This window comes from Hydra vulgaris, chromosome 02 (assembly GCF_038396675.1).
Source record: "Hydra vulgaris chromosome 02, alternate assembly HydraT2T_AEP".
Taxonomy (NCBI): domain Eukaryota; kingdom Metazoa; phylum Cnidaria; class Hydrozoa; order Anthoathecata; family Hydridae; genus Hydra; species Hydra vulgaris.
In genome coordinates this window covers 29052074-29077514 of record NC_088921.1, presented here as the reverse complement: position 1 = coordinate 29077514, position 25441 = coordinate 29052074, and the positions used below count along the sequence as shown (strand labels likewise).

Genomic DNA, 25441 nt, shown 5'->3' with positions numbered 1-25441 from the left:
CCATTTGGCTGAAGTTACAACGCTCGGTAATCGTTCAACTTGTTTCAGCCTTTTTTTCGTGATTGGTTGTTTTGGCCATAAAAGAAAGTTGTGTAATGGGTTTATATCTTTTATTATTTGTTTATTTGAATCTAGTGGATCTGCTGCTGATTTACTTTCACCGGATTCATCAATTATTACGTTTTTTCCAAATTCGCTAACATTACTAGATACGATTTCATTTTGCGTACTGCTAATATCTAAATACGATTCTTTATCGATTTCATTGTTCAATACATTATTGTTGGCTTCTATTAAATTTATGGTTTGTTTGGACCTATCGTTAAATTTTAGTTTTTTCCAAAAATTAAATAATTCTCTGAAGTCAGTTTTACCTCCCCATTCTTTATTTCCGGTTTTTTCAAACTGTAGCAATACTTCAGGTGCAACATTGTCTTCAAATAATTTCCCACCTTATTATGGCTTAAAAGATTTGTTTCATTATTATCAATTGTGGAATTTAATTTAACACGTTGAACTACTTTTTTATAATCAACATTGTTTGCATTAAATGGGAATATTCCTGTCGACCTGTATCCGTTAATAATATTTTTTTTCATACTTGGATCCATAGCAAAATTATTCAACAACATTGGTACATTTTCTTTGCAAATTTCATTAAAATTTTTATCCAATTTAAATTGCCGACAAATGTTCTGCCATTTTTTTTTCATTGGTCTGAAAACTGACACATCTAATGGTTGTAAGATGTGTGTAGCACTAGGAAACAACGAAATCAAATGAATTCTTTCCAAAGAGCAATACATGCTGAGCTATTTAGACAGATGCGAGCGGTGTCCATCCATGAACATATATATAGGTAATTGTGTATTAATAGATTTCAAATATGGTACTAACACATTTGTGAAGTACTCATAAAAGCATTCGGCGGTCATCCAGCCGCTGTAACTTTTACCTGGTGGTGCAGCAGCAGCAATAGTTTTTGGCATTCGAGCATACTTGTACAATGTTAATGATGGTGCAAATTGACCATTTGCATTTACGCAAAATAGAGTTGTAAGGTTTTCCTTATCGCTGTTGTTGCATTCTTCATAAACATTTCTTCCTCTAATGCCAATTACTTTTCCAGTTTTTGGTGCTAACTCAAAGCCAGTTTCGTCTAAATTAAAAACACGAGATGGATCATTAAGGTATTATGCATCATCGCCTAATAATTCATACACCTCATTAAACCATTTTCTTATCGATGCTTTAGTTATAAGACCTCTAGCTCGACTAATATGCTCTGCTCGTTTTTGCGATAATTCCTTATGACGACGCATAAATTTATAAAACCAGTTTTTACTTGGGATATCATCTTTAAATGGTGTTTTTATACCTCGCCCTATAACTATTTTTTGTACCGCCTTAATTAATAACTTTTTTGTAATCGCAAAACCCATGTTAGCGCACTGCATTAACCAAGCAACCGATTCATTCTCTATTTCTTCTCCAAGATTTGATTTAAAACCAGAGTTTTGCCGTTTGGGTTGGCTTTTACCAGATAATTTATCGCGTAAGGTACTTTCAGGAACATTAAACTTTTTGCTGACACATAAAAATTTTTCACCTTTATTTAAAGCTCTAAGTGCTGCATGCAGTTGTTCTTCTGAATACAAAAGCTTTTTTCGAATACTTTTTTTCTTTTTTGAACCTTGCATCTTTCTAATCGAATTCATTTCACATAATAAATAAAGTATGAAAAACATATCAAATAAATACTCCCTAGGGTTAAATTCATTTCACATGATAAATAAAGTATAAAAAAACATATCAAATAAATACTCCCTTGGGTTAAATTACCTTTAATTGGTAATTGAGTTGAACTGAAATGGTTTTTTAGAGAGAAAACTTCACAAAATAAAACGCGTCCGAAAAAATATTTTTATAAACGGTAAGTGCTAACTATTATAATTTTCGTAATCACCTACCGTGTAAAAGATTAAACAAGGTTATACAAAAAATACTTATATTTTTTGATAAAATTTAAAATATTCAATGTTTTTACAACTATTTTAAACTTTTATCAAAAAAATTATATAAATTTTAAGCCGTAAAAAAACTAGACAAACTTTTTTTTATTGTTAAAGATTTTCTTAAGAAAGCAATAAAAAAACATTTGCGGGTAAAAAAACATTTCAAATCTTTAAAAATACATCTTTTTAAAAATTATTTATTAGTGAAATAAGTTAGTTTTGTATAAAACAATGCTAAAAAAATAAATTAAAAAAAAAATTACTATTGTCTAAATGTGAGAAATGTGTCATATGAATGTGAGAAATATATCACCTGAATGTGAAAAAGATATTATATGAATGTGAGAAAACGTATCATCTAAATGTGAGAAAGATATTATATGTATGTGAGAAATATATCATCTGAGTGTCAGAAATATATCATATGAACGTGAGAAATATATCATCTGAATGTGATTTATTATGATCTGTATTACATAATACGATTTCAACAAATTCAAGCATAATTATTTACAATTCCAACAGTATAAAAACTCAGTTATTATAATCATCACCATCACAGCAATGAGTTAGTTACAGTAAAATGTTGTGACTTAGCTGAATGACAAGTCATGCAAGATTGAGTTTTGTTTAATGGAACAAGTGACAGTAGCCTGCTTGAGCAATGACCATGACAATCATTTGTTAAAAAGAGAATTGAGATTGAGATGAATTGAGATTGAGATGTCCTAAGCAATTAAAATGTAATAACCATTTATCAAGACTGACATCATCACATAGAGCTTTAAAGGTAAGAATATCAGGAGGATCATTAATATAGATGAGGAACAATACTGGATCAAGGATGGAATTTTGCTGTACCTTGGAAAAGAATGGTATGTTGACTTCAGGGATAACATTGATACTGCAGTTAGAAAGTTTTCAATAATCTGAGAGTTACTTTTTAGGCTTAAGATGAGATTTTTAATTAAATTAAAATAATTTGATCTAGCTAGTATTAATAAGAAGAGTGGTTAAGCAATTGAAGAGCGATCTCCAGAGTTTTTAAAAATTGGAATTGCAAATGCCATTTTCCAGCATGAAAGAAAATAATATTCAGTTAAGCAGTTAAATAGTTTAGAGTTTTGAAAGACTAAGGAAAGTTATTGGATTGTTAGAAAGGAATGATTCAATTGTTATAAAACCTTTCCTAGATATACTATTATATATATTTTTTTGAGACAAACTTTTCTAGATGAACTTTACTATTTAAAACCAGCTTATAAAAAAGGCCATCATGCCAGACTTTATAAAATGCCCTTGGTTCACCACGCCTATTTAATGCACAATAGAAAATTATTTAGAAAAGGAGCTGACAAGAAGGAGAAAACCACAGGGAAGAGTAAGGCTTGACTTAAAACTAACCTGAAAGTGTAATAGCTTCCATACCTGTCTGAGTCGAGGAGATTATAAAGGAGGCATATTTTTCAGCAGAAAGACAAAAATCATTAGTCTAAGTACCTTCATGGAGTGAAAGTAAGTAATAAGGGTTGTCTGAAAAACTTGTCACAAAGTTATCTGCATAAGATATTGGGAAACCGAAAATTTTGAGCTTTTGAGCAAACAAGATCAGTGGTATTATGGCCAATGTGGTGCTATAAAAAATAAAGTACAAAAAACAAGATAATTTGGTAAAAAGTAGCTAAGGGAAGCACATAGAAGCATATTCAAAGTTCAAACCTGATTTTTCATCAAATAGGTAAATTGATACATAAGTTTGTGCCTAGGCCAACCATGTGACTATTGGGGTCTTTGTGAATCAAAAGGATAGTGGCTATCAATTCTATGATCCATAGATAAAACAGACTAAAAGCAAGTAGGTTTGTTGAATTTTGCACTGGATAAAAAGTTATTTTGAAGACACTAATGTTTGTAAAGGATAGCCTATAACGATGCAGTTTTTTGATTTTTTTTTTCTAATAATATTTTCAGGTTCTTTATTTATGCCAGGTTCTCGTTCCTGATAATCATTCAAAATTAAAACCAAAACCACTAACACCTTCCATGCGCAACACTGGTAATAATCTTATATTTTACAGCTGTTGATATAATCAGCCTCTTTGAGACGTACCACAGAGTTTGGATACTGCCAGCCAGAACTATTAAACTGAGCTTCAGAGCTCTCATTAGGAGATAACAAGAAGTTTATTTTTATTTGTTTTTACGACACAATCATTGTATATTGGTGATAAAACAGCTGTCTAGTCAGGTAGATATGGGTGGGCTAATTTTAAGAACAGGTTGTAAAATTGTAAGAATCCAAAAGAAAAGAGAAATAGTGAGACGTTATAAGCAAAAAAAATAGTCTATGTTAAGGAGATGGTCCGAGGGCTTGTCCCTTTAACAAATTCGCCCACACTCTATACCATGCTAATCAATATTGCAATATAGCTGGATCTCCACTTTAATACAGCTCTAACATTTACAGAGATCTTTTGAGAGGAATATGGGATTCTTGTAGTGATATGTGATTATAAACGTGTGAGTTTTAACATATACATATATTTGATTTTTACTTGCTATATATATATGTATATATACTATATATATTATATATATATATATATATATATATATATATATATATATATATATATATATATATATATATATATTGTATATATATATTATATATATATATATATAAATATATATATATATATATATGTATATGTATATATATACACACATATATGTATATATATATGAATATATATGTATATTCACATATGTGTATATATGTATATATATATGTATGTATATACAGTGTTGAATAGTAATGATTACAGTAATGATTACCTTCAAAGTAATGGCAAAGTAATGATTACTTGGTTTGTGGCAAGTAATGGAAAATGTAATCATTACTTTTTTTGGAAAGTAATGAGTAATGATGATATTAAATTACCCATTACTTTTGTTTTGTCCCCTATTTTTGGAATCCTAGCTCTGGTTAATATATTCCTCATGCCATCATTAATAATCATGATCTAAAGACCATTTAGTTTACATTAACATTGTGATAGCTAAAGCAATATAAAGTATTTAAATATATTTAGTAAATAAATATTATGGCAATGACAGTTTCATTGAATGGTTGTGAAAAAGAAGATTGGTATGGCATAATAAGGGCGTATTTGCCTGTTTTGAATTTATTTTATCTGCTATGCTTAAAGCAACAGACAATGTTGTTGGAATATGCAAGCTATGCCCAAAGTCAAAAGCATCTAAAATATCTGGTAGAGTAGCAGTGTCAGCAAATTTCAATTTATTTTGCATCTATCGAATGCACAAGCATTCAATAGATGCACAAAATTTGAAGAAAAAATTAAAGAGTCCCTAAAAGACAAAGACGATCAGAATGTTCCTACTGAAAATAGCGAAGATGATTTCCTTTTCTCTGAAGTTAGCTAACCAAATATAATGTCATGTGACAGCTTTCTACAGGATTCAGACTGTACTTTGGCCATGCTCCACCGTCATAAAGTAGTCAAGCATGTTTTTCTTAAATACAACACCACACTTTCATCAAGTGCTCCAGTTAAAAGACTTTTTAGCAATAAAGACAAAGCGGAGAATTAGACTCTGCGATGATTTGTTTGAAAAACTTTTATTACTGAAGCAAAATGGGAAGATTAGTTATAGAACTTCAAATTATTATAATTTATAAGCGTTTTTTATCATGCAATGTTTTGCTTCATGCATCTGCACTGCAGATGCCAGCTTCGTAATAAGCACAAGCAGTCCATAGACACAGAGACTTTTATTAAATACCTATTCTAATTATATGGCACAGCCATAGATGATAGAATATTATATGTATTATGTATTATAATGCATAATTGTTTTAATTTTTTTCGTGCATCTTTATATATATATATATATTTATATATATATTTTATATATATGTATTTTATATATATATATTATATATATATATATATATATATGTATGTATGTATGTATGTATGTATGTATGTATGTATGTATGTATGTATATATATATATATTCAATCTTTTCAGCAGTAGTTGTTGGTAGTAAATATAAATTGTATGTTTTTTTTACTAGTTTATTACTGCTTTATTCTTTAAGAACATATAAGAATACATCAACATATGAGCTGGTGAGTATGAGCATGGTTTAATTCCCAAAAAAAAATTAGTTAAGCCAATATTTATGATTACAAAGCATCATTATGTTAAATTTAAGACTGGTGTAAGCTGTAAGTTTATGAAAAGAAACTGGCAACTTTTTTTTTTTAATTTGTAGGGTTTTCTCTTTAGTAAATCTAATAAAACCTTAAAATCTCAAAATGCGGAAACATTAACTTCACCATTCTGATTCTCATAGGCTCATATGTTTGTATATATCTATATCTATCTATCTATCTATCTATCTATCTATCTATCTATATATATATATATATATATATATATATATATATATATATATATATATATATATATATATATATATATATATATATATATATATATATATACATATATACATATATATATATATATATATATATATATATATATATATATATATATATACATATATACATATATATATATATATATATATATATATATATATATACATATATATATATATATATATATATATATATATATATATATATATATATATATATATTTGTTTGTTTGGGTGCTTATATATGTACATAAATGTATAGTTTAGACAAGTTAATATATTTTTAGATAAAGAAAATTATGAGTGGAGTATTCTTTCAAATTAAATCAAATTTCGTTATTGATCAAAAATACAGTGGTGAGCATGTAATAGGAGTTGTATTAGAAAATATAAAGGTACATAACACACTTGTTATGCTTTTTGTTTGCTTAATTATTATCTTTGATGTAGTTTTTTTTTCAACTGAATTTTTTTGTGACAATGGTTTGTGTATTTTTATGTTTTATATAGCAGTTTATTTTATGTTTTTATTGATTTTTTTGGAGTTTGTTTTCTTTTGTACTTCTAAGTTATTTTTTTTGTTTTAATTAAAAAAATAATAAATTATCATTTATTAATTATCATTACATAAGTTATCATTTTTTTTAAAAGTGCTTTGCTAAAAAAAGAAATTTTTAAATTCTTTTATGTTATTATTGCAGAAAGTGACTTTACAAATGAACGAAGAAAATACAAGCAGCAACGAAGATGAGAGTTCTGAAGAAGAGGAAGAAGAGGAAGAAAGAGAAATTCCAAGTGAAGATAATAACGAAAGTAATTTTTCAACTAAAACGTTATCTAAGACTATATCACCTGAAGAAATTAACGCACCTTCAGTTACAGATATTAATAATGTAACAAAAGACTCGTCAAAAAATTCATCTACCTCTTATATAGATAAAGTTGAAACTCCTCAAATACTTCCCTCAAGTAAAGAAGAGATTGAAAATGAAAAAGATCAAGTCACACACAGTACGCTTACACAATCGCCACTCACAAATACTTTGGAAAAACAAAGTTTGGATTATAATGACGACACTATGTTTGTTAACAAGGTATATAATTATCTAGAAAATGAAAGTGGATACAATGGTAATTAGTCTATAGTTCAAAGTAATATTTATGATGCATATATTTGCTTGTTCTTATGCGGTTATGGTAGGTCAATATTTTTTCATTAAACATAAATTTTATTGTAGCTGCTCTGAAGTTCTTAATTCAAGCGGGGGGGGGGGGATAAAAGGGAGGGGGGTTGGAATTTTTGTTCAGATCTAATAAACGGGAGGGTAGGGGGTAATAAAAGTGTTGGAGAATGATTGGTCAAAAATTTTGTTGTTACAATATAAGTATTTTTGATAAAAAGTTTCAGTTTTTAAATCCTAATATTTTTTACAGAACACGCATAAAACTATTTAATTCTACTGTGGCTTACGGTCAAATGTGCATTTTCTATCAGCTGTTTTATCATAATTTAAATAAGATTTATTATGCTGGTATAAACTTTATAATTTGGTGAGAAGTAAATCAAAAGCTCATTTTCAACAAATCGAGATTTACTAGGTCGACGATTTTAAAATCCTGTTTACACTGAAAGTTTTTGTTTTTATATGTGACTGAAATAATTATTTTCTAATTTTAGAGCTTAGGGTGGGTGGGTAAAATTTCCAAAAATTAATAAGCGTCACCACCCCACCCTACACCTCCACCCTTTTTTTATTAAGGACTAGAGAGTAGGAACGTTAAAGCGAAAAGTTTAGGAGCAAAAAAATGTTTAAGCGAATTTTTTTTTTTTAGATAGACAGGTTTATATCTTTATATTTTATCTATTTTCGCTTTAACGTCAATAAACCAACTTTTATAAAACATATATACAAACTATATACTTAGATAATATTGCATATATAAATAGATGATATATGAAAAAAAAAGTTAAAGTAAAACACATGTTTTAGGATATTAAAGCAGCACATAGTCGCAGCCCTCCGCCATTATTTGAAGATGATGATGATGATACCAACTGGATATAGAGCAATTAATATTTTGCTGTTAAATTTTATTTTCAACTTTTATGTTATCATTTTTTATATATATATATTCAGATTTTCTATATTTTTTTTAGTCGAAAATGAAAATCGAAAATTCGACTTTGATTAATGACAAATACATAATTTTTTTCTTTTATAAATTTTTTTATTTTTTAACCTCGCAATTTATAATTGTTTTTTTAAACTATTTGTCCTTTGCCGTTATGGCATTATAAGTTGATAAGTTACTTGTTTTATCGTCATAGCGTTTAAAGATAAGTTACTTGTTTGATTGTCATAACATAGTAAGTTAATAAGTTACTTGTTTTATCTGTTGTTGATAAGTTCATGTTCATAGCGTGGTAAGTTGATAAGTTACTTGTTTTATCTGAATTTTGAAAATGTTGATATATAAGTTTTGTGTTTTTTATATGTAATGTAATTGCAATGAAATTTATTAACATTTTATTCTGTTAATTATACCGATACACTTTGGTATTGGTTTAGTTATACTGACAAACGTTGGTATTGGTTCAATTACCAGTAAGATATAGATAATACACATTTTAATAGTCTATGTTGCGAATCTAGAGTTGTAATAAATTTGCTTTGTATTTTTTAGATACACCTAAAATGCATGACAACTTTTTATTATTCCAGTAAATCTTGAAAAAATTATTATCGCACCGAAGGAAGTCACTTGAAATCTTTATATAGAATATTAAAAAAAATCAAAAAAAATATTAATAACACGATATGTAATAAGAATAAGATAAGTTTATTATTATCATCAAAATGGTAAGCATAGTACATTAGTGTATAAAAACTAACATTTAAGGGAGAGTTTTACCGAATGGAAATTAACAATCAAGAGAATGTTTTACCGAATGGGTTTTCCACTAAGGTAAAGAACTTAGAAACCACCTAAACTTATTGTTTAGTCATTTCAAATAGTTTACCTTAACGCGAGCAAGCTGTTCACTACAAAATACTATGGTTTTCTACGTAAGCAGGCTGTTCAAGTTCGACTAATAAATTCTACCAAAACAAATAATTTAAAATATTTATCTAGAACAGAGTTTATACTCATCTTACTGACAATAATTTTTTATTCAACCATCATAATTGATTCAAAAAAAAAAACAGCTACAGAACACGCATTACCAAGTTAATACAAAGTAATACTATGTTGCTTAAAAAAATCCGAATAAGCATCTTCATTGGCTTATCTTTTGGCCTTTGATTCTATGGACCACTAAGTCCTGTTTAAAAAAATCAAATATAAAATAACTGGAAATGTTTTAAGGTACCCACTATTGAAAATCTGAAAAGGTACCCACTATTGAAAATCTGAAAAGGTACCCACTATTGAAAATCTGAAAAATATAAAAAAGTAAAATTTGTTTTTTTACTTTTTATTTTTTGAAGGTTTAACCTTTATAAACAATAAAAAATGTACAACAACGGAATAAAAGTTTTTAAATATGCCTTAATTTCATATCTTAAATAAGGAAAGTTTTAAATGCTATTATATTTGTTTTTGTGTTATTTTCCGTATAAAAAATTTCCACCTTCTAACATAGATATTTTCGGTTTAGTTAGTTATTTTTCTTTCAAATTTTTTTGAGATAGTAAAAAATTAGTCAGATGAATGTGCTAAGTCAAAAAAATTTTTTTACTGTGGTGTCCCATTTATATAATTTTAAAAAACTTTGGCAATTTCGTCACTTATTTTAAGCGTCACACTAAACTGTAAATTCCAACGTATTAAAAAAAAGTATCAGTTTTATTATTGACACAGCACACAGTTCATATAACAAGCAATGTTTTTGAAAAGTTTGATTTAATTTGAAAAATTTAGCAATTTGTTATATTTGTTGGAAAACAAACTGTTTTTTAGTAAGTCATGCGCATAATTAATAACGTAATGTTGAAAATACAAAAGTGTTGCATTTTTTCATCTGTTTAAATTCTAATGCGACTGAAATGTTTGAATACGTAAACTAAAAAGGATCCTTTTAAAATTTTATTCAAATAGTGGTTAGCCAGAAGAAAAAATAATTTTTATCTATTAAATACAAATTGATATAATGGAACTTTTTCACCAAATGAGTTTGTTAATAATTACTTGTGGTATCCTACAAGGATCTATTCTTAAAACTCTGCTTTTATATATATATATATATATATATATATATATATATATATATATATATATATATATATATATATATATACTAACAAACTTCATCTAGCATATGCATATCCAGATAAAATACAATCATGTTTGCAGACAATACAAACCGATTATTACTGCGTAATAGCATCACTGCTTTGTTCCAACTTATGAACTTAGATTGAAACAAGATTTCTTACTGATCCAAATCTAATAAAGTATTTTTTAACATTAAAAAAATATTTGGACTCTCTTTTACTCGCGTCCGGATTAAAATTAACTACCTTCATGTCAATCTCTTTTTATTGATAGTATTAAAATAAAAAGAGGTAATGTTACAAAAATCTTAAGTGTTTTTTATTGATGATAATCTTACATATAAAATTCATATTGAAAATTTGAATTAACAGCATAAAGTACAGAAACATAAAATATAGTAAATTGTGAATTAAATTTTTAAATTTTAATAATACTTTTCTTTTAAACAGCCGGATTTACGCCTAGGCCAACTAGGCTGCAGCCTAGGGTCCTACAATTTTGGGGGCCTCGACATGTTTTCAAATGTTTGCTAGGGTTTTTAGTGAGTTAAAAATATTACTTTCACTTAATAAAATTTACCATAAGAAAGATCGTTCATGTATAATAAATACCCGGAGCAAGAAAAAGACGTATATTGTCTAATCGCCGAGCCCCGTTTATGTTGTCGCCTTCAGTTTATGTAACAATATAAAAGTTAAAAATTATATATTTATATATATAATATATTTAATTATTCTACTTTCATTTTTATAAGAAGTAAGTAAGACACAAATCAAGACAAAAATAAGTGACTTGCGATTTTCAGTTTAATTATTTTAGGTACTAAAAGAAGTTTTTAAAATTGAAGTTTTTTTCTAATTGAAAACGTGTAAATTTTCTATTGAATTGTTCAGGGAGAAGTTTAGAAAAGTTTCATTTTTGATAACTTTTTCAAAAAAATGTTTCCATGTGAATGGTCCACGGTATTGAATTTGAAATGAACTGAGTTTTAAATAAGATCTTGGAACAACAAAAACATCAGTTAAAAATTTTGTGAGGTATTTATGAGTAATTTTGGTGAAGTAAGAGTGAAATATATTAGAAGATAAACCATGTTTTGATTTAGATATGTTAATGCACTCAAAGTTTATAAACATTGAGTGCATTAAGTTCCCTTAAAGGAGATTCACCATAACCAGTTCTGTTAGCGCCAAATATAATCCTATGTGCATGTTTTTGTTTGCTATAGATTTTTTTAAGCTTCTATAATTGGTACTTCCCCATACAATATTGCAATAGAAAAGATAACTATGAATAAATGAAATATATGTATTTTTTAAAGACTTGATATTAAGAAATGGTTTAACTTTATATAAAATTGAAATGTTTATGAAGAAATTGTAATGATTATTACACAACAATCATGACAAACTCTCTGTACAATTATTAACACTTAGTAAAGTTCTATTTGCATAATCATTAACGGTTGCAACACTAAATCCCTTGGAGATTAGTTCAGTACGAAGGAATTTTAGAACAAATCAATATATAAAAGTCAAATATCAATATATAAAAGTGCTAAATTAAAGACTTACATTTACATTAATGAAGATCTTTGCTATGAAACTAACGTAATAAGAAAAGATTTGAGAGAAATGAAAGTTGAGAGGTGGCTGGGAAAATTTGAATATATATTATATGATAAGCTAATCGTACGCGATTGGGTATCAAAGAAACCGCGCCAGGAAAGCAAGAATTAAGTTTGATTGGTTTTTCTTTTAAATATTCTTAAATATTTTATTTGCTATTTTGTGTTTACACAAACATCTTTTTTTATTTTCTTTTATTAGTTTTTTTAAATAGAAAAACAATTGAACGAAAAAAATGGACGAAAACCTAATAATTAAATTTTTTGATAAAAGTATCATTGTCAGGGACAAGAATGACTTTGATCAACAAATAATTGAAAACCAATACTATACAGTTTTTGAACCTTTCCAATCGCTACAAAAAAACTTTTTTTTCAATTTTAAACATTAATACTCAAAGTTTAAAAAAAATTTTGAAAAATTTAAGTTTTTGTTGGATGAATTAAAGCACGACTTTAAAATTATTTGTCTTCGGAAACTTGATATAACTGCGGTGAAACTAATGTGCAATTGGAACTAATTTTGGTGTTGGTGGGGGCGTAAGTATTTTTATTCACAACTCAATTATAACTTACGTAGCGATCTCTGTGTGAATGAAATAGATTGTAAGTCATTATACATTGAAATAATAAATAAAAACACAAAAAACATAACTATAAACGCAAGTATAGACCATCGTCAGGTAATTTCAAAAAATTTAAAACTCTCTTAAATCATTTATAACAATTATCAATAAAACGCCAGATCATGTCTGTTTGGTTGGGGATCTAAACATTGTTTAAAAAAACATGCTTCAAATAATAATGTTAAAAATTTTATAAACACTTTTCTTCAAAATAACCTAATTCCAACAATAAACAAACCAACAAGAGTGACAAACTCTTCTGCACTTTTTGATAATATAATAACTAATAACTTTCGTTATAACCGTCTTAACACGGGTATAATCAAAACTGACTTATCAGATCATTTCCCAACATTCTTAGTTACTAATAACATAACAAGCAACAGCAATCCTTCTAAAACTACCGTATTTAGGCGACAGATCAATCAAAACTCCGTAAAAAAGTTTCAAAAACTTTTTAGAAACAACGTTGATTACAATCTGGTATTGCAATCAAACGATGCTAACAACTTATATGATCAATTTCTAAGTCAATTCTACAAGCAATATGAAACAGCATTTCCTGAAGAAAAAAATGATTGTAAACACAAACCCAGTTTTGACTTTATAAATGTCTGACGGGCTACTAAAATCCTCAAAAAGAAAACAAAAATTGAAAGATAAAATATAAAATACTTAAAAAAAAAAAACTTATAAAAACGAAATGACATTTAAAATGTTCGAAAAGACGAAAAGAAACTCTAAAAAGCTTAATTATTCAAAGCTCTTAGACAAAGCCAATGGAAATATTTAAAAGTGCGCAGAGACTTTAAGAGTAAGATAGCGCCTTATGTTGAATGAAAATCTCTGCGGAAGGGAGCTAATAAACTTCTACTTCTGGGTATTAAATTATGAATGAAGTTCTTTATGGACGACCTCTTACAGAAGTAATCGGTAAAAATAATTATGCGAGAAACACTCAAATATTTTTAATATTGTCAAAAAAAAAAACAGTTGATGAAAAAAATATTTATGATAAATCAATAATTGCTGAAAAAAATCAACAGTTTCTTTATCAATGCTAGTCAAAACTTGGCATCAAAAATTCCTCTGAATTCAACTTCATTTGAGTCTTATTTAAAAAATTACGATAAAGTTATGAATGAACCTAATCTTAAACTAATTGAATTGCAAATTCATAATAGTATACGAAATTAACTATAAAAAACTTTCCATACCTTGCAGCATACACAAAAAAACACAAATGCCATATTAATACCGCTATGAAGACTTATCGTTAAACTAACAAAATAATAAGTATATAAAATAAGAATTAAACTTTAAGAACTGCTTTGTTTTTCATATTCGTTTTATATTTTTAAAAGTATCTAATTATCTATTCGACTAACTTTTATCAACAATACCCATTTTACAAACGTTACTACTTTGAGAAAATATTTGGTTTTAAATAATTTTATATAAGTTTTATACAAAAATTATACTCAGTTTATACACATAGTTAACTTTTTTGCATTAACAATGTTTATATTTGATTTACATGAATAGTTAAAATGTAAAACATTTTATTTTGAAAAAATATAAAAAAACATTACGTTTCAAGACTTTTGCCTGCAGACTTCAGTAATATTACTTATCCAAGAATAATGATGTAAAATTATTAGTTTGACCATGATGTAACAACATGTAAAATTTAATTTATAATCTTAAATATAATCGAATCTCTTTAGTTTCACTTCTTTAATCTTTCTTTATTACCTTTATTACCATAAAATGATATGTTGTATTTAAAACAAAAAATGTTCAACTGAAAATGCAGTAGTTGAAATAGTCAATTAAATAACTAACGTATTATGTACTAACTACTTTACAATAGGAGTTTTCATTGATCTGTCAAAGGCTTTTGATACTGTAAACCACAATATGATAATAAAAAAAATTGAGTACTTTGGAGTAAAAATTATAACTTACTTTGTTTCAAAAGTTATTTGAACAATTGAAAGCAATTTATACAGTACGAGCAAAAACAATCAATTCCATATGCTGTAACTTGTGGGGTTCCACAGGGCTCTATTTTAGGACTCTTATTATTCCTAGTGTATATAAATGATTTAAACTTACCAACAGACTTCTAAGATTATATTCTTTTTGCAGATGACTCCACTCTTTTTTATTCCCGCGGAGATATTATATCACTTTTAGAAACAGCTAACGAACAGTTGGGTAAAGTTAATGAGTGGTTTATAAACACTTTATAAATGTGGATAAAACCAAATTTATTTTATTCCATAAAATAAATAAATTAAAAAATATTCCTATTAAACTGCCAAATCTAATAATCAATGACCCCAACATTAAAAGAAAAACTTTAGTAAACTTTTTCGGCGTAATATTAGATTTACGTTAAAGTAAGGAGTAAACATATAAAAAGTATTGAGAAAAAAATATCAAAAAATATCGCCATGATATATAGGACTAAACCATTTCTAAACAATAAATTTTTAAATAAGTTAATGTTTTTCTTTCTTTCATTGTTATTTGATTTATTGTAATATTGCATGGGCAAGTTCAAATCATACAAAATTAAAAAAAACATACAGTACAAAAAAACATCCATGCAGAATATTATTTGGTACTGATAAAACTGTACCACGCCAGTCTTTTCTGCGTATACTTGGCGCATTAAACGTCTATAAAATCAATTTTCACCAACTTTTTTTGTTCATGTATAAAAAACAAAGATGGGACTACCTCCTAAAGTATTTCAGTCCTATTTTGACAAAGTAGTTCATAAATACTCGACAATATTTTCAAATAATAACGACATCGTCCCTAAATATAATTCAAAACAAATTACATATTCAATTCAATACCGTGGACCTTATTTGTGGATGACCTTAAATGCTTTTATTAAACTAAATGTTACAGAATGTATCAACTTTTTTTTCTTAAAATTTAGTTACATCATAATGTTTTCTCTAATCTTCTCTAATCTTCCTCTAAACACCATAGTGTTTCCTCTAATCATGAATGTTATTGTTGAAATCTTATCTGAATTCTGGAATTTTTTTTAATTAGTTGTTAATTATTTTACTTTTATACAAATTTGTTTTAAGTTATACACAAACACACACACACATACACACGCACACACACACACACACACACACACACACACACATATATATATATATATATATATATATATATATATATATATATATATATATATATATATATATATATATATATATATATATATATATATATATTTTACGGTTTTGATAAATAAAGTATTCTTTTATTCTTAATTTTTTGTTCTTTACTTGAATATAAATTTTTACGTGAATATTGTTTAAAACGTTTCCTTAACCAACCACAAACTGTTATATGTTTAAATTATATATTTTTCAATAAGTTGTAAAGTATACATATATACCAAGGCTCTTGTAAATACGTGCTCTTTAATTTATTTATTTTTTATTTTTTTCTTTCAATTTTTCTTGCTTACTTGATTATAACTTGTAACATAAATATTTTTGTTGAAGTATTTCTTAAACTAATGGTTATTTATTTTACATTCATAGTTTTCAATAAATGATTAATAAGGCATACATATATATACAATTATTGTAACTACGTACGATTGGGGCTCGGCGATAAGACAAAATAATGTCTTCCACTTGCCCTGCAAGTGTTTTTATTTATTTACTTGCATTATATAATTGTAAATATTATAAAACGGCGAAATAAACAAACAAAAAAAATTTAAAAAAATAAAGGAGAAAAAAAAAAAGATCTTGTGTTTGAACCATTGCCCTTTGTTTCACCATTTTCGTTGAAACACCTAGAGTTGCTAGGGGTATGCTGAATAGTTGAGCAGCTTTGTTGAGTAAAAGTTCGCCACTTTTTTTTTGCCACTGCAAGCGCGAAATTTTATATAGCAAAAAGTATTTTTTAACATTTTATCTTGAAATTCTAATCATGTTAAAAAATAATATTTAGGATATTAGTTTGTAGATTTACATAAGTCTTAAAATTAGTTTACATAATTTTCAGATCTTAAAATGGTTAGATATAAAAAAAAAAACATCAGATAAAGTTGCTATACCTTGTGATAAAATGAAAGCACCTGTTAATGATGCAAAAATCGAGTTTTACAAAATCGAACTTTTTCATAAATTTATGTGCCACGTTGTTTGAGGTATGTTTTTGAGATAATGCTGCTCTAACGTTTTTATTAAACATTTTTGTTAATGTATGTAGATATTGATGTTTTTTAAAAAGTAGAAAAGCTTAGTTATCTTTCCATATTACTTTTTCGTATATTTAATAGATTTTATAATGGGTTTATTGATTTTAAAAAATACCTTGCTGTTCTCAAATTAAATTATCATTGAAGGAATGTTGCTTTTTTTTAAACCATACCTAATTATTTTTATACCTACCTTCTATCCATCTGCCGAAATTCATCAAAAATATGTCTCGAAGAAAACTTTCTACTCACTTTTTTCTCACTTCTGAGGTGGGGGCTGGGGCAGATTAAAAACTTAAATTTCAAAGAGTAAGAACCTTATATTCTCAAATTATGTTCTCAAATTAAATTATCATTGAAGGAATGTTGCTTTTTTTTAAACCATATCTAATTATTTTTATACCTACCTTCTATCCATCTGCCGAAATTCATCAAAAATATGTCTCGAAGAAAACTTTCTACTCACTTTTTTCTCACTTCTGAGGTGAGGGCTGGGGCATATTAAAAACTTAAATTTCAAAGAGTAAGAACCTTATATTCTAAAACATTAACATTTTAGACCTTGTTTTCTTTTTCTTATTACTTTTTTGAAACCATGTTACATTTTTACAATTTTGAATTTTGTATTGCGTTATGTGTACGTGTTAAACAGTAAATTACTTCTTCTAATTATTGTTGAAAAAAAATTAAAAGTTAAATCGGAAAAACCAGCTAATATATTTTGTTGCAAGTTTAAATTTAAGTACTTCAAAAACAAATGGTTCCGTTAGTAATGACTCTGTATGGTATTCATTCTGGATGTACGCGTTTAACAACTACTTTATTTGTTAACTTTATATGAAGTAAACGCTTCCGTTTCAGTCCTATAAGTTGATGATAAACACGATTCAAGTTATAATCTATTGGTTAAACATAAGTTAAATACGTTATCACGGTAAGAACCTTTTTTTATCATTGTGTTTGCGTTTAAAAAACTTCTAAATTACAATTATTATGACTGAATATACATTTTTTATACGATATTTACTTTAGATGTCAAGAAAAGTGCTTGTTCTAGCAATTTTGGCGCGTGTTCTAATCGCTGTCACAACACAAGTGGCCGTGGAATTGTCAACTGCAGCAAACGACATCTTACCAACAGACGTAGCAGAAGCAGAACTTTCATCAACAAGTGTGCCTGGTAACTTGATATTGAAATCTTTATTCTTTTAACTTTTCGACTGAAATGCCAAAAATTTAAATGTCAATTTTTGTTGTTTAGCTGCGTGCAATTCGTTACTTTGTCGTTTACCAACGTGCAGATGCGCTGGTACTGACATTCCTGGGGTTTATTTAAAAATAACACACCGCAAATTATCTTGTTGACCATGGGTGACAGCGTTACATCAGAAAATTTTCAACTTCACACAGATTTGCTTGAAGGTGTAACCGACTTTAATGGATGCCCAATAAAAGCCACTTTTTTTGTATCCGGAGAAAATGTCAATTACACTTTAGTTAAAAAACTACACGAGAGCGGTAATTTATTAAAGATAATTGCAGATTATTTCGTTTTTAGAGAAGAATTAGGAAAATCTAAAATAAAAACTTTTTCTTAAATAAGTATATTTTTAAAACATGTTTTTTAAAACATCTTTGATTTGTGCGCGTTATAAAAATAAACTTGTTTAATTTAAAAAGTAAACTTAGATTTTTTTCTGTAACAACTAATTCAATTGGTTACCAACTATGCTTTGAACAGTCACAAGTAATGGGTTCATTAACTTTTTTTAGGCCATGAAATTGCTGATCACTCAGTTTCTCAAAGGTTACCCGCGGAGTGGTGGAGCGCAACTGTATGTTTTTAAGGCTATAATATTTGTTTTTATGTTTTTGTTTGCATTTATATAAAACAAAACTTTGTGTTTTAGTTTCCAAAAAACTATTTGAATCATTTTTTACTTTTTTAAGGCTTCCATTAAAGAGCTTGAGACAGAAATTGTTGGCCAACTAAAAACTATACAATCTGAAGTAGGTGTGATAACAAAAGGCTGGAGAAACCCGTATCTTGAAAGCACAGAAGTTACGTTTAAAATTTTAGCAGATAATGGTTTTTTATACGACAGCTCGTTGGTAACGTTTCCTGGAGTAAAATGGTGGCCGTACACTTTTGACTATTTGCCACCTCTAAACTGTTACATGAAAAACTGCCCAAAAAGTGAGTTTCATCTTTAGTTTATGCATATTTATTTTAAATAAACGTCGAACTTATAGTTGATTAAATATTTTTGATCAACTGTTTGCACTCTTTTAAATATGTATTTTAATGTTGAAAATTGATACTAGTGTTGTTTTTTAGATTTCTACCCAGGTTTGTGGGAGGTTCCCATTGTAACTTGGCAATGCGATGTATTAGGTACGAAATTCGGCTCAACAATGAGTGATTGTTTTGACTTAGACGATGAAGAAAGTGTCTATCAAATGATCATGGCAAACTTTAAGCTTCACTACGAAGACAACAAACAACCATTTTCGATGTTTACAGATTCAATCTGGTTTAACAACAAACCGTTCAGAAAAAACGGTAAAATCATATTTTTTAACCGAAAAATATTTGTTTATAGGTTTAGATTGACTGTACGTGGAAATCGTGTTTGAGATCTAAAGTTTACATAAAAAAATAATTGATAAAATTTAAGACTTGCTTAGTAATATAAACGTTTTTTTTTTTTTTTAGCTGTCATGCGATTTATTAATGATGTTCGAAAGATGAGCGACGTGTTTTTTGTAACTATTCAAGATCTTCTTCAATGGATGCAGTCACCGATCGGTTTGGACAGTTTTCCATTTTCGTGTAATCAACAACCAATTTTACAAAATATAAATGTTTGAATAATTAAAAATGTTTGAATCGTTTTATAATAATAAAGTATTTTAAGACTTTGTTTTATGATGTGTTATTTGTTTATTTATTTTTTAACAAATGTTCTATATAAAACACACATATAAATTAAAAGCAAACTCTCTTAAGAAAAAAATGTTTATCTCAGTCTATACAAATAGTGAACGGAAACTTTCGGCTTCGGCCGAAATTTCGGCCGAAGTTTTGGCCGAAACCTAAATTTCTGTTTCAACAATTTTTTTATTTTTCCTGTTTCGGCCGAAATTTCGTTCAAACCGTAACCGAAATGAACCGAAACTTTTAAAAGATTTTTTTTAAGTTTTAATATAGAGTGGGATCATGACAGTTTCCTAATTGTAATCGTTTGTTAGTAAATCAATTTTTAATTATAACAATTGTAAAAATTTTAATTGAAATCACGTTACATAATAGTTTTAAGTTACTATTCTCAAATCATTCTTAAAATGAATTAACATTTAAGTAAAGCAACCCAAACCAATAGTTTAATCAAAAGTTTCTCAGTGCCAAATTTTACAATGGAAAATAATCGATAAAAAACTGGTTTATGGAATCATTTTACCGTGACAGTTAGTGATTTCAAATACGGAACTTGCAATTTGAAAATATCTCGTGGATCGCACAATCTAAATCTCAAAAATTGATTCAAACTTCAAAGAAGGTCTGAAGTTTCTTGTGCGACCGTGGCGCAGTGGTTAGAGCGCTTGCCTTTTAAGCAGGAGATCCAGGCTCAAAACGAGCTTCGGATATATTTTTGCGTCACGGTAATGAAGGAGGCGTGAACTTCCTGGTTAAATGCACTTCTGCGGTGCTCTGTGACAAGACCTATAGGTCTTCTTGGGACACCTAAATAACAAAAAAAAAAAGTTTCATAGATTTGTATTAGAAAACAACATTAAAAGCAAAGTTAGGTTTGGCAAAAGTAGCAAAGAGATTCCTTAGACCTCCACCAACATCTGCCGAAGTTAAAAGGTTGATTTTAACTGCTAGAGAAATTCTTTCAAATGAAAGAAACAGACTTTTGCCAGAAAACATGAAAAAATATGTATTTCGCAGAGAAAATACTTCAATTATTACCTTTAATTGTTGAAATGTCCTGACATATCAGAGTTTTTATCAAACTATGTTACATGGTGATTGGCTAGATATATGTAAAATAGTTTTTTTTTGCTTTAAATCTGTGATCATAAAAGGTTCAAGGATTTTAAACATTCATTTTCAAATTTCGGCCGAAATTTCGGTATGGGTTTCGGCCGAAATTTCAGTTTTGGTTTCGGCTACGGCTTCACTGAACCGAAATTTCGGTACTTTCGGTTTCGGCTCAAATTTCGGTTTCGGTCGATCACTACATATAAACATCTTTTTCTTAAGAGATTAAGACGCTTTTAATCTCTTAAGAAAAACGTTATTTTATGCTTAAGTTTTCAGATCGATTCTTTTTTCGAAAACAAAAAAACATAATAAAAGAGTTTTATGTACAGAGAGCCTAAAAATACGTTTAAAGCAAAAAGTCATACTTTTTATTTCTATAATTCATACTTATTATTACTAAAAATGATCAGCACATTAATCTAGAATTTGAAGTTTCTATGATGTCTCTAATACAAACGTTTTTCACACTGCACAATGGGACAGAGTGTGCCAAAATACCAAAAAATCAATGTCGGTATTGCACGGTGAAAATTTGTCATAATGGTGAAGACATGTTCATTAGAGGAAATATCTAGTTAAAAAAACATTAAATAAAAATTGAAGCGTTATTTTATGCGGTTATTTACACGTTAATTTGACATGTGTTCCAAAACGCTATTTTGCATTTTTTATTTATCAACTTTAATTAAACTATAATGTTCTTTCAATGATGTAATGCTTCACTTACATCATTGAAAGAACAATAATATGAACATTCTTAAAAATTCTAAAAAGAAACATTTTTTGCTTGAAACTGTTTGACAGTTCACGTTAGCAATGAACCATCTGACAGTATGCAATTAGTAGAACGATTTTCATGGTCATCACACCAACAACATTAGCAATTCAGTAATAAGTTTGTCAATAGTTTTGTTGTTGACGCTATTTCAGGATGTCTTTCAAAAGTGTTGTCGTGATCCAACACTCAATAGATGCAATAAAAAACTATTTATCATTTTAATTCTGTACAGATCCCTGTTATCCCATTTGATCAACCGTATTTTATTGCTAAAACTATTTAACTGGCCTGACCTTTATGGGGTCTGTACTTTATCGAATTCTTATGTCAGATGGTTATCAGTGCACATTAGAGAAATAATGTGTCTTTTGCAGAATAGTTGATCAGCTTTTGTTGCATTCATGGCGGGCAAAAAAATTGTGCAAAGCCAATAGTGCTATTGGTTTAACACAAGACAACCACGCATAACGTCGTTGATTGATTGCAGTACCGGATGTATGTTGGCTCGTAGAAGAATTTCAACAAGGGATGCGTAAGGCATCCCTTGTTGAAAATTGCATAACTAACATAATCACAAGATGAATTATTATTATTATAGTTGTAGCCGTAAAATAGCCAGTACTAGTCCACACAATATTACAGTAAGACAAATATCTGTGAATAAAGTCAAAATACAATTTTCGGTGATACTAGATTTAAAAAAGGTTTAGCCTTAAACATCATTTCGATATTTGTTGAGAGTGTTGTTGCAATACTATTTATATGAGAATATCATAGTAAATTTTCATCTAGTTTTACTCCTACAAAGTTTACTTATGTTTCCTTTTTAATACAAGTATTATTAATTATAATTGTAAACTGTTAATTAAAATTTATTTTTAAAATTAATTAAAATTAAATAAAGTTAATTAAAATAATAATTATAATTATAAACAATAGCTAAAATGCAACGGCTAGATCTTGTATGGGACATTTATATGTTACAGAGCTACACCTGCAAAGTAAGGAATTGAAGCCAGAGTACGTGTTGGATCTCAGCCAATAAAGTTATCTTCTACACCTGCAAAGTAAGGAATTGAAGCCAGAGTACGTGTTGGGTCTCAGCCAATAAAGTTATCTGCTACACCTGCAAAGTAAGGAATTGAAGCCAGAGTACGTGTTGGGTCTCAGGTACCAGAACTTATAAATGGAAGGATTTTTATAGCGTTGATCCAAATAAACCACAGCTTTTCAAATTTTTATCTAAACAAACAGTTTCAATTTAATTACCCAAGTTTAACTTATATTATTCAGGATAAAAGCCACTAGGATTGTAATTTTTGCACCCAGGTTGTTTCCAGTATGGTTATCAATAAACCATATGGTTACCAATATACAATATATCAATATATGATTTATCGCCTCTGATATTACTTTTTTTTTAATATTTATCAAAAGTGGTTTTCGTTTATAAGCTGCTGTAAATGTGTTTCCAGTAAGGTTATCAATATACCATCTGGTTACCAATATGTATGTGTGCCAATGTAAGTGAAGCATTTTTTTCATTATCTGCACCTTATCATTGTAAGGCGTGTGAAGCGTGTAGCGTATCAGGCGTATGTTTGGAGTCAAACATTGATAGTATTGATAACTTTACTTTCCACAAGTGACTGGGGTTGAAAGCTGGAAGAAAGCAATTGGATATATACATGACACTTACAGAAGCTATTATTATTTTAAACAACACACCGCTGTGTTTGTGTGTTCGTATCAGCTTAAAATAAACTGCTTAAAATAAAATTGCAGCTGTAAATGAGAGTGTACTGGAAACTAAAATGCAGGAACTTTTTTTTTGTTAATGTTTTTTTAATGATATTTATTAAAAGTGTTTTTTGTTTACAAGCTGCTGTAAATGTGTTATTTAAATTAAAAGTAGTTAAAAACAAGAAAAATAAGTTAAAATATAAAAGGAGGATGGTTGTTTATACTCGTTCACTTAAAAGTCGTTATTACATGCTATGTTTACTGGTTATAGATTTGCATGTAGTATGTTCATCTGTTGCGTTATTGTCACTATATTGAGTTTTGCGTTATTTTGTTATAAAATTTTTATGATAAAAGTCTATATTACGTAGTATAAAAAGTAACAACCTTAACATTATTAAAGATAGTGTCAAGTTTAACTTACATTATTCAAGATGGAAGCCACTAACATTGTAATTTTTGCACCCAGGTTGTTTCCAGTATGGTTATCAATATACCATATGGTTACCAATATACAATATATCAATATATGATTTATCGCCTGTGATATATATATATATATATATATATATATATATATATATATATATATATATATATATATATATATATATATATATATATATATATATATATATATATATATATTTTTGTGGTTAATTCACCTCCCCAAGACCGAGAAGGCCACTACAGACGAGGAGGCTACTTAATTCGGGTTATAACCCTCACACAAGTCTATAACTCCGAAACGCGAACCTTGACGAATAAGACCGCTGCGCAGAGAAACAAGTTAAGCGCGGTACTACCAGGGACGTGATGGGGATCGAACTCGGAACCTCTCCCTTATAAAGCCACTACCGCATAATTGGCAAAGATTAATTGAATGTTAGTTGAAGAGTTCGATATTTTGATAATATGTTGACAAATCCTGATGGCGGTTACCGTCATCTTGGTTTCAACCTGTTATAGCAATATTTATAAGTAATACTGATAAACTAATATTAACAAGTTTTATTTTTATATTTGTAACATTTTTGAAACTTGAGTTATATTTAGTATAAATATGAAGAGCTTGTGGAAACTAAACTTGCAATTTTATTTTGACTTAGATTAATTTTCTTTTAGATTGACTTGCGTAATAAATATAAATAGCAATGTAATAAAAACTAGATAATTACAAACATGTTGAAAAACAATTGCAATAGGAAATTAAAAAAAAACAAAGTAATTACAATAACTAAATTACGTCTACTATTATGCAATTTTTTAAACTGCATAAATTTAAGTTTGCGGTCATACAATGTAATCTTCTAGAGGATTGCAGAGCCCAGTGCACAGTGGGACAAAATCGAGTTTTTTGTGCCAAAATTATTATTACTATTTTTTATTGGAATAGCTATATTTATATATAAAATGCATAAATAATGTAATAAACATGCTATTATATAATATAAAAAAAAATAACAAAAAAGCTAAATTTTGGTGAAAAATAAGAAATATTTATAATGGATAAGACAACTTTTATCAGTTTAAACATCAAAATACTACTTTTCAATGCATGTATTTGTCATAAAATAACTTTTTTAGATTTATA

The 25441-nt window shown here is 27.8% G+C and overlaps 2 protein-coding genes across 2 annotated transcripts in view; both read left to right on the top strand.

The window, feature by feature from the left end:
• Nucleotides 1-8716, top strand: part of LOC100201325 (FK506-binding protein 15) — a 51341-nt gene extending 42625 nt beyond the window's left edge. The window contains exons 25-27 of the mRNA XM_065790504.1: nt 6780-6887; nt 7194-7586; nt 8484-8716. Coding sequence (XP_065646576.1) covers nt 6780-6887; nt 7194-7586; nt 8484-8558 — 576 coding nt within the window. The 3' untranslated portion in view covers nt 8559-8716. The remainder of the gene's footprint in view (nt 1-6779; nt 6888-7193; nt 7587-8483) is intronic.
• A 9596-nt stretch (nt 8717-18312) lies between these two features.
• On the top strand, nt 18313-20146 carry LOC136075989 (chitin deacetylase 8-like). Its single transcript, XM_065789446.1, has 6 exons — nt 18313-18455; nt 18537-18793; nt 19049-19110; nt 19226-19472; nt 19614-19838; nt 19992-20146. Exons 2-6 carry the CDS (start codon nt 18643-18645, stop codon nt 20144-20146), a joined length of 840 nt encoding a protein of 279 aa, XP_065645518.1. The 5' UTR covers nt 18313-18455; nt 18537-18642.
• The last annotated feature ends 5295 nt before the right edge of the window (nt 20147-25441 follow it).

Coding starts and splice junctions, on each gene's coding strand:
- LOC136075989 (XM_065789446.1), top strand. CDS start 18,643: ATGGGTGACAGCGTTACATCAGAAAATTTTCAACTTCACACAGATTTG. Junction 18,794..19,048: donor TAAAAAACTACACGAGAGCG/GTAATTTATTAA, acceptor AACTTTTTTTAG/GCCATGAAATTGCTGATCAC. Junction 19,111..19,225: donor CGGAGTGGTGGAGCGCAACT/GTATGTTTTTAA, acceptor TACTTTTTTAAG/GCTTCCATTAAAGAGCTTGA.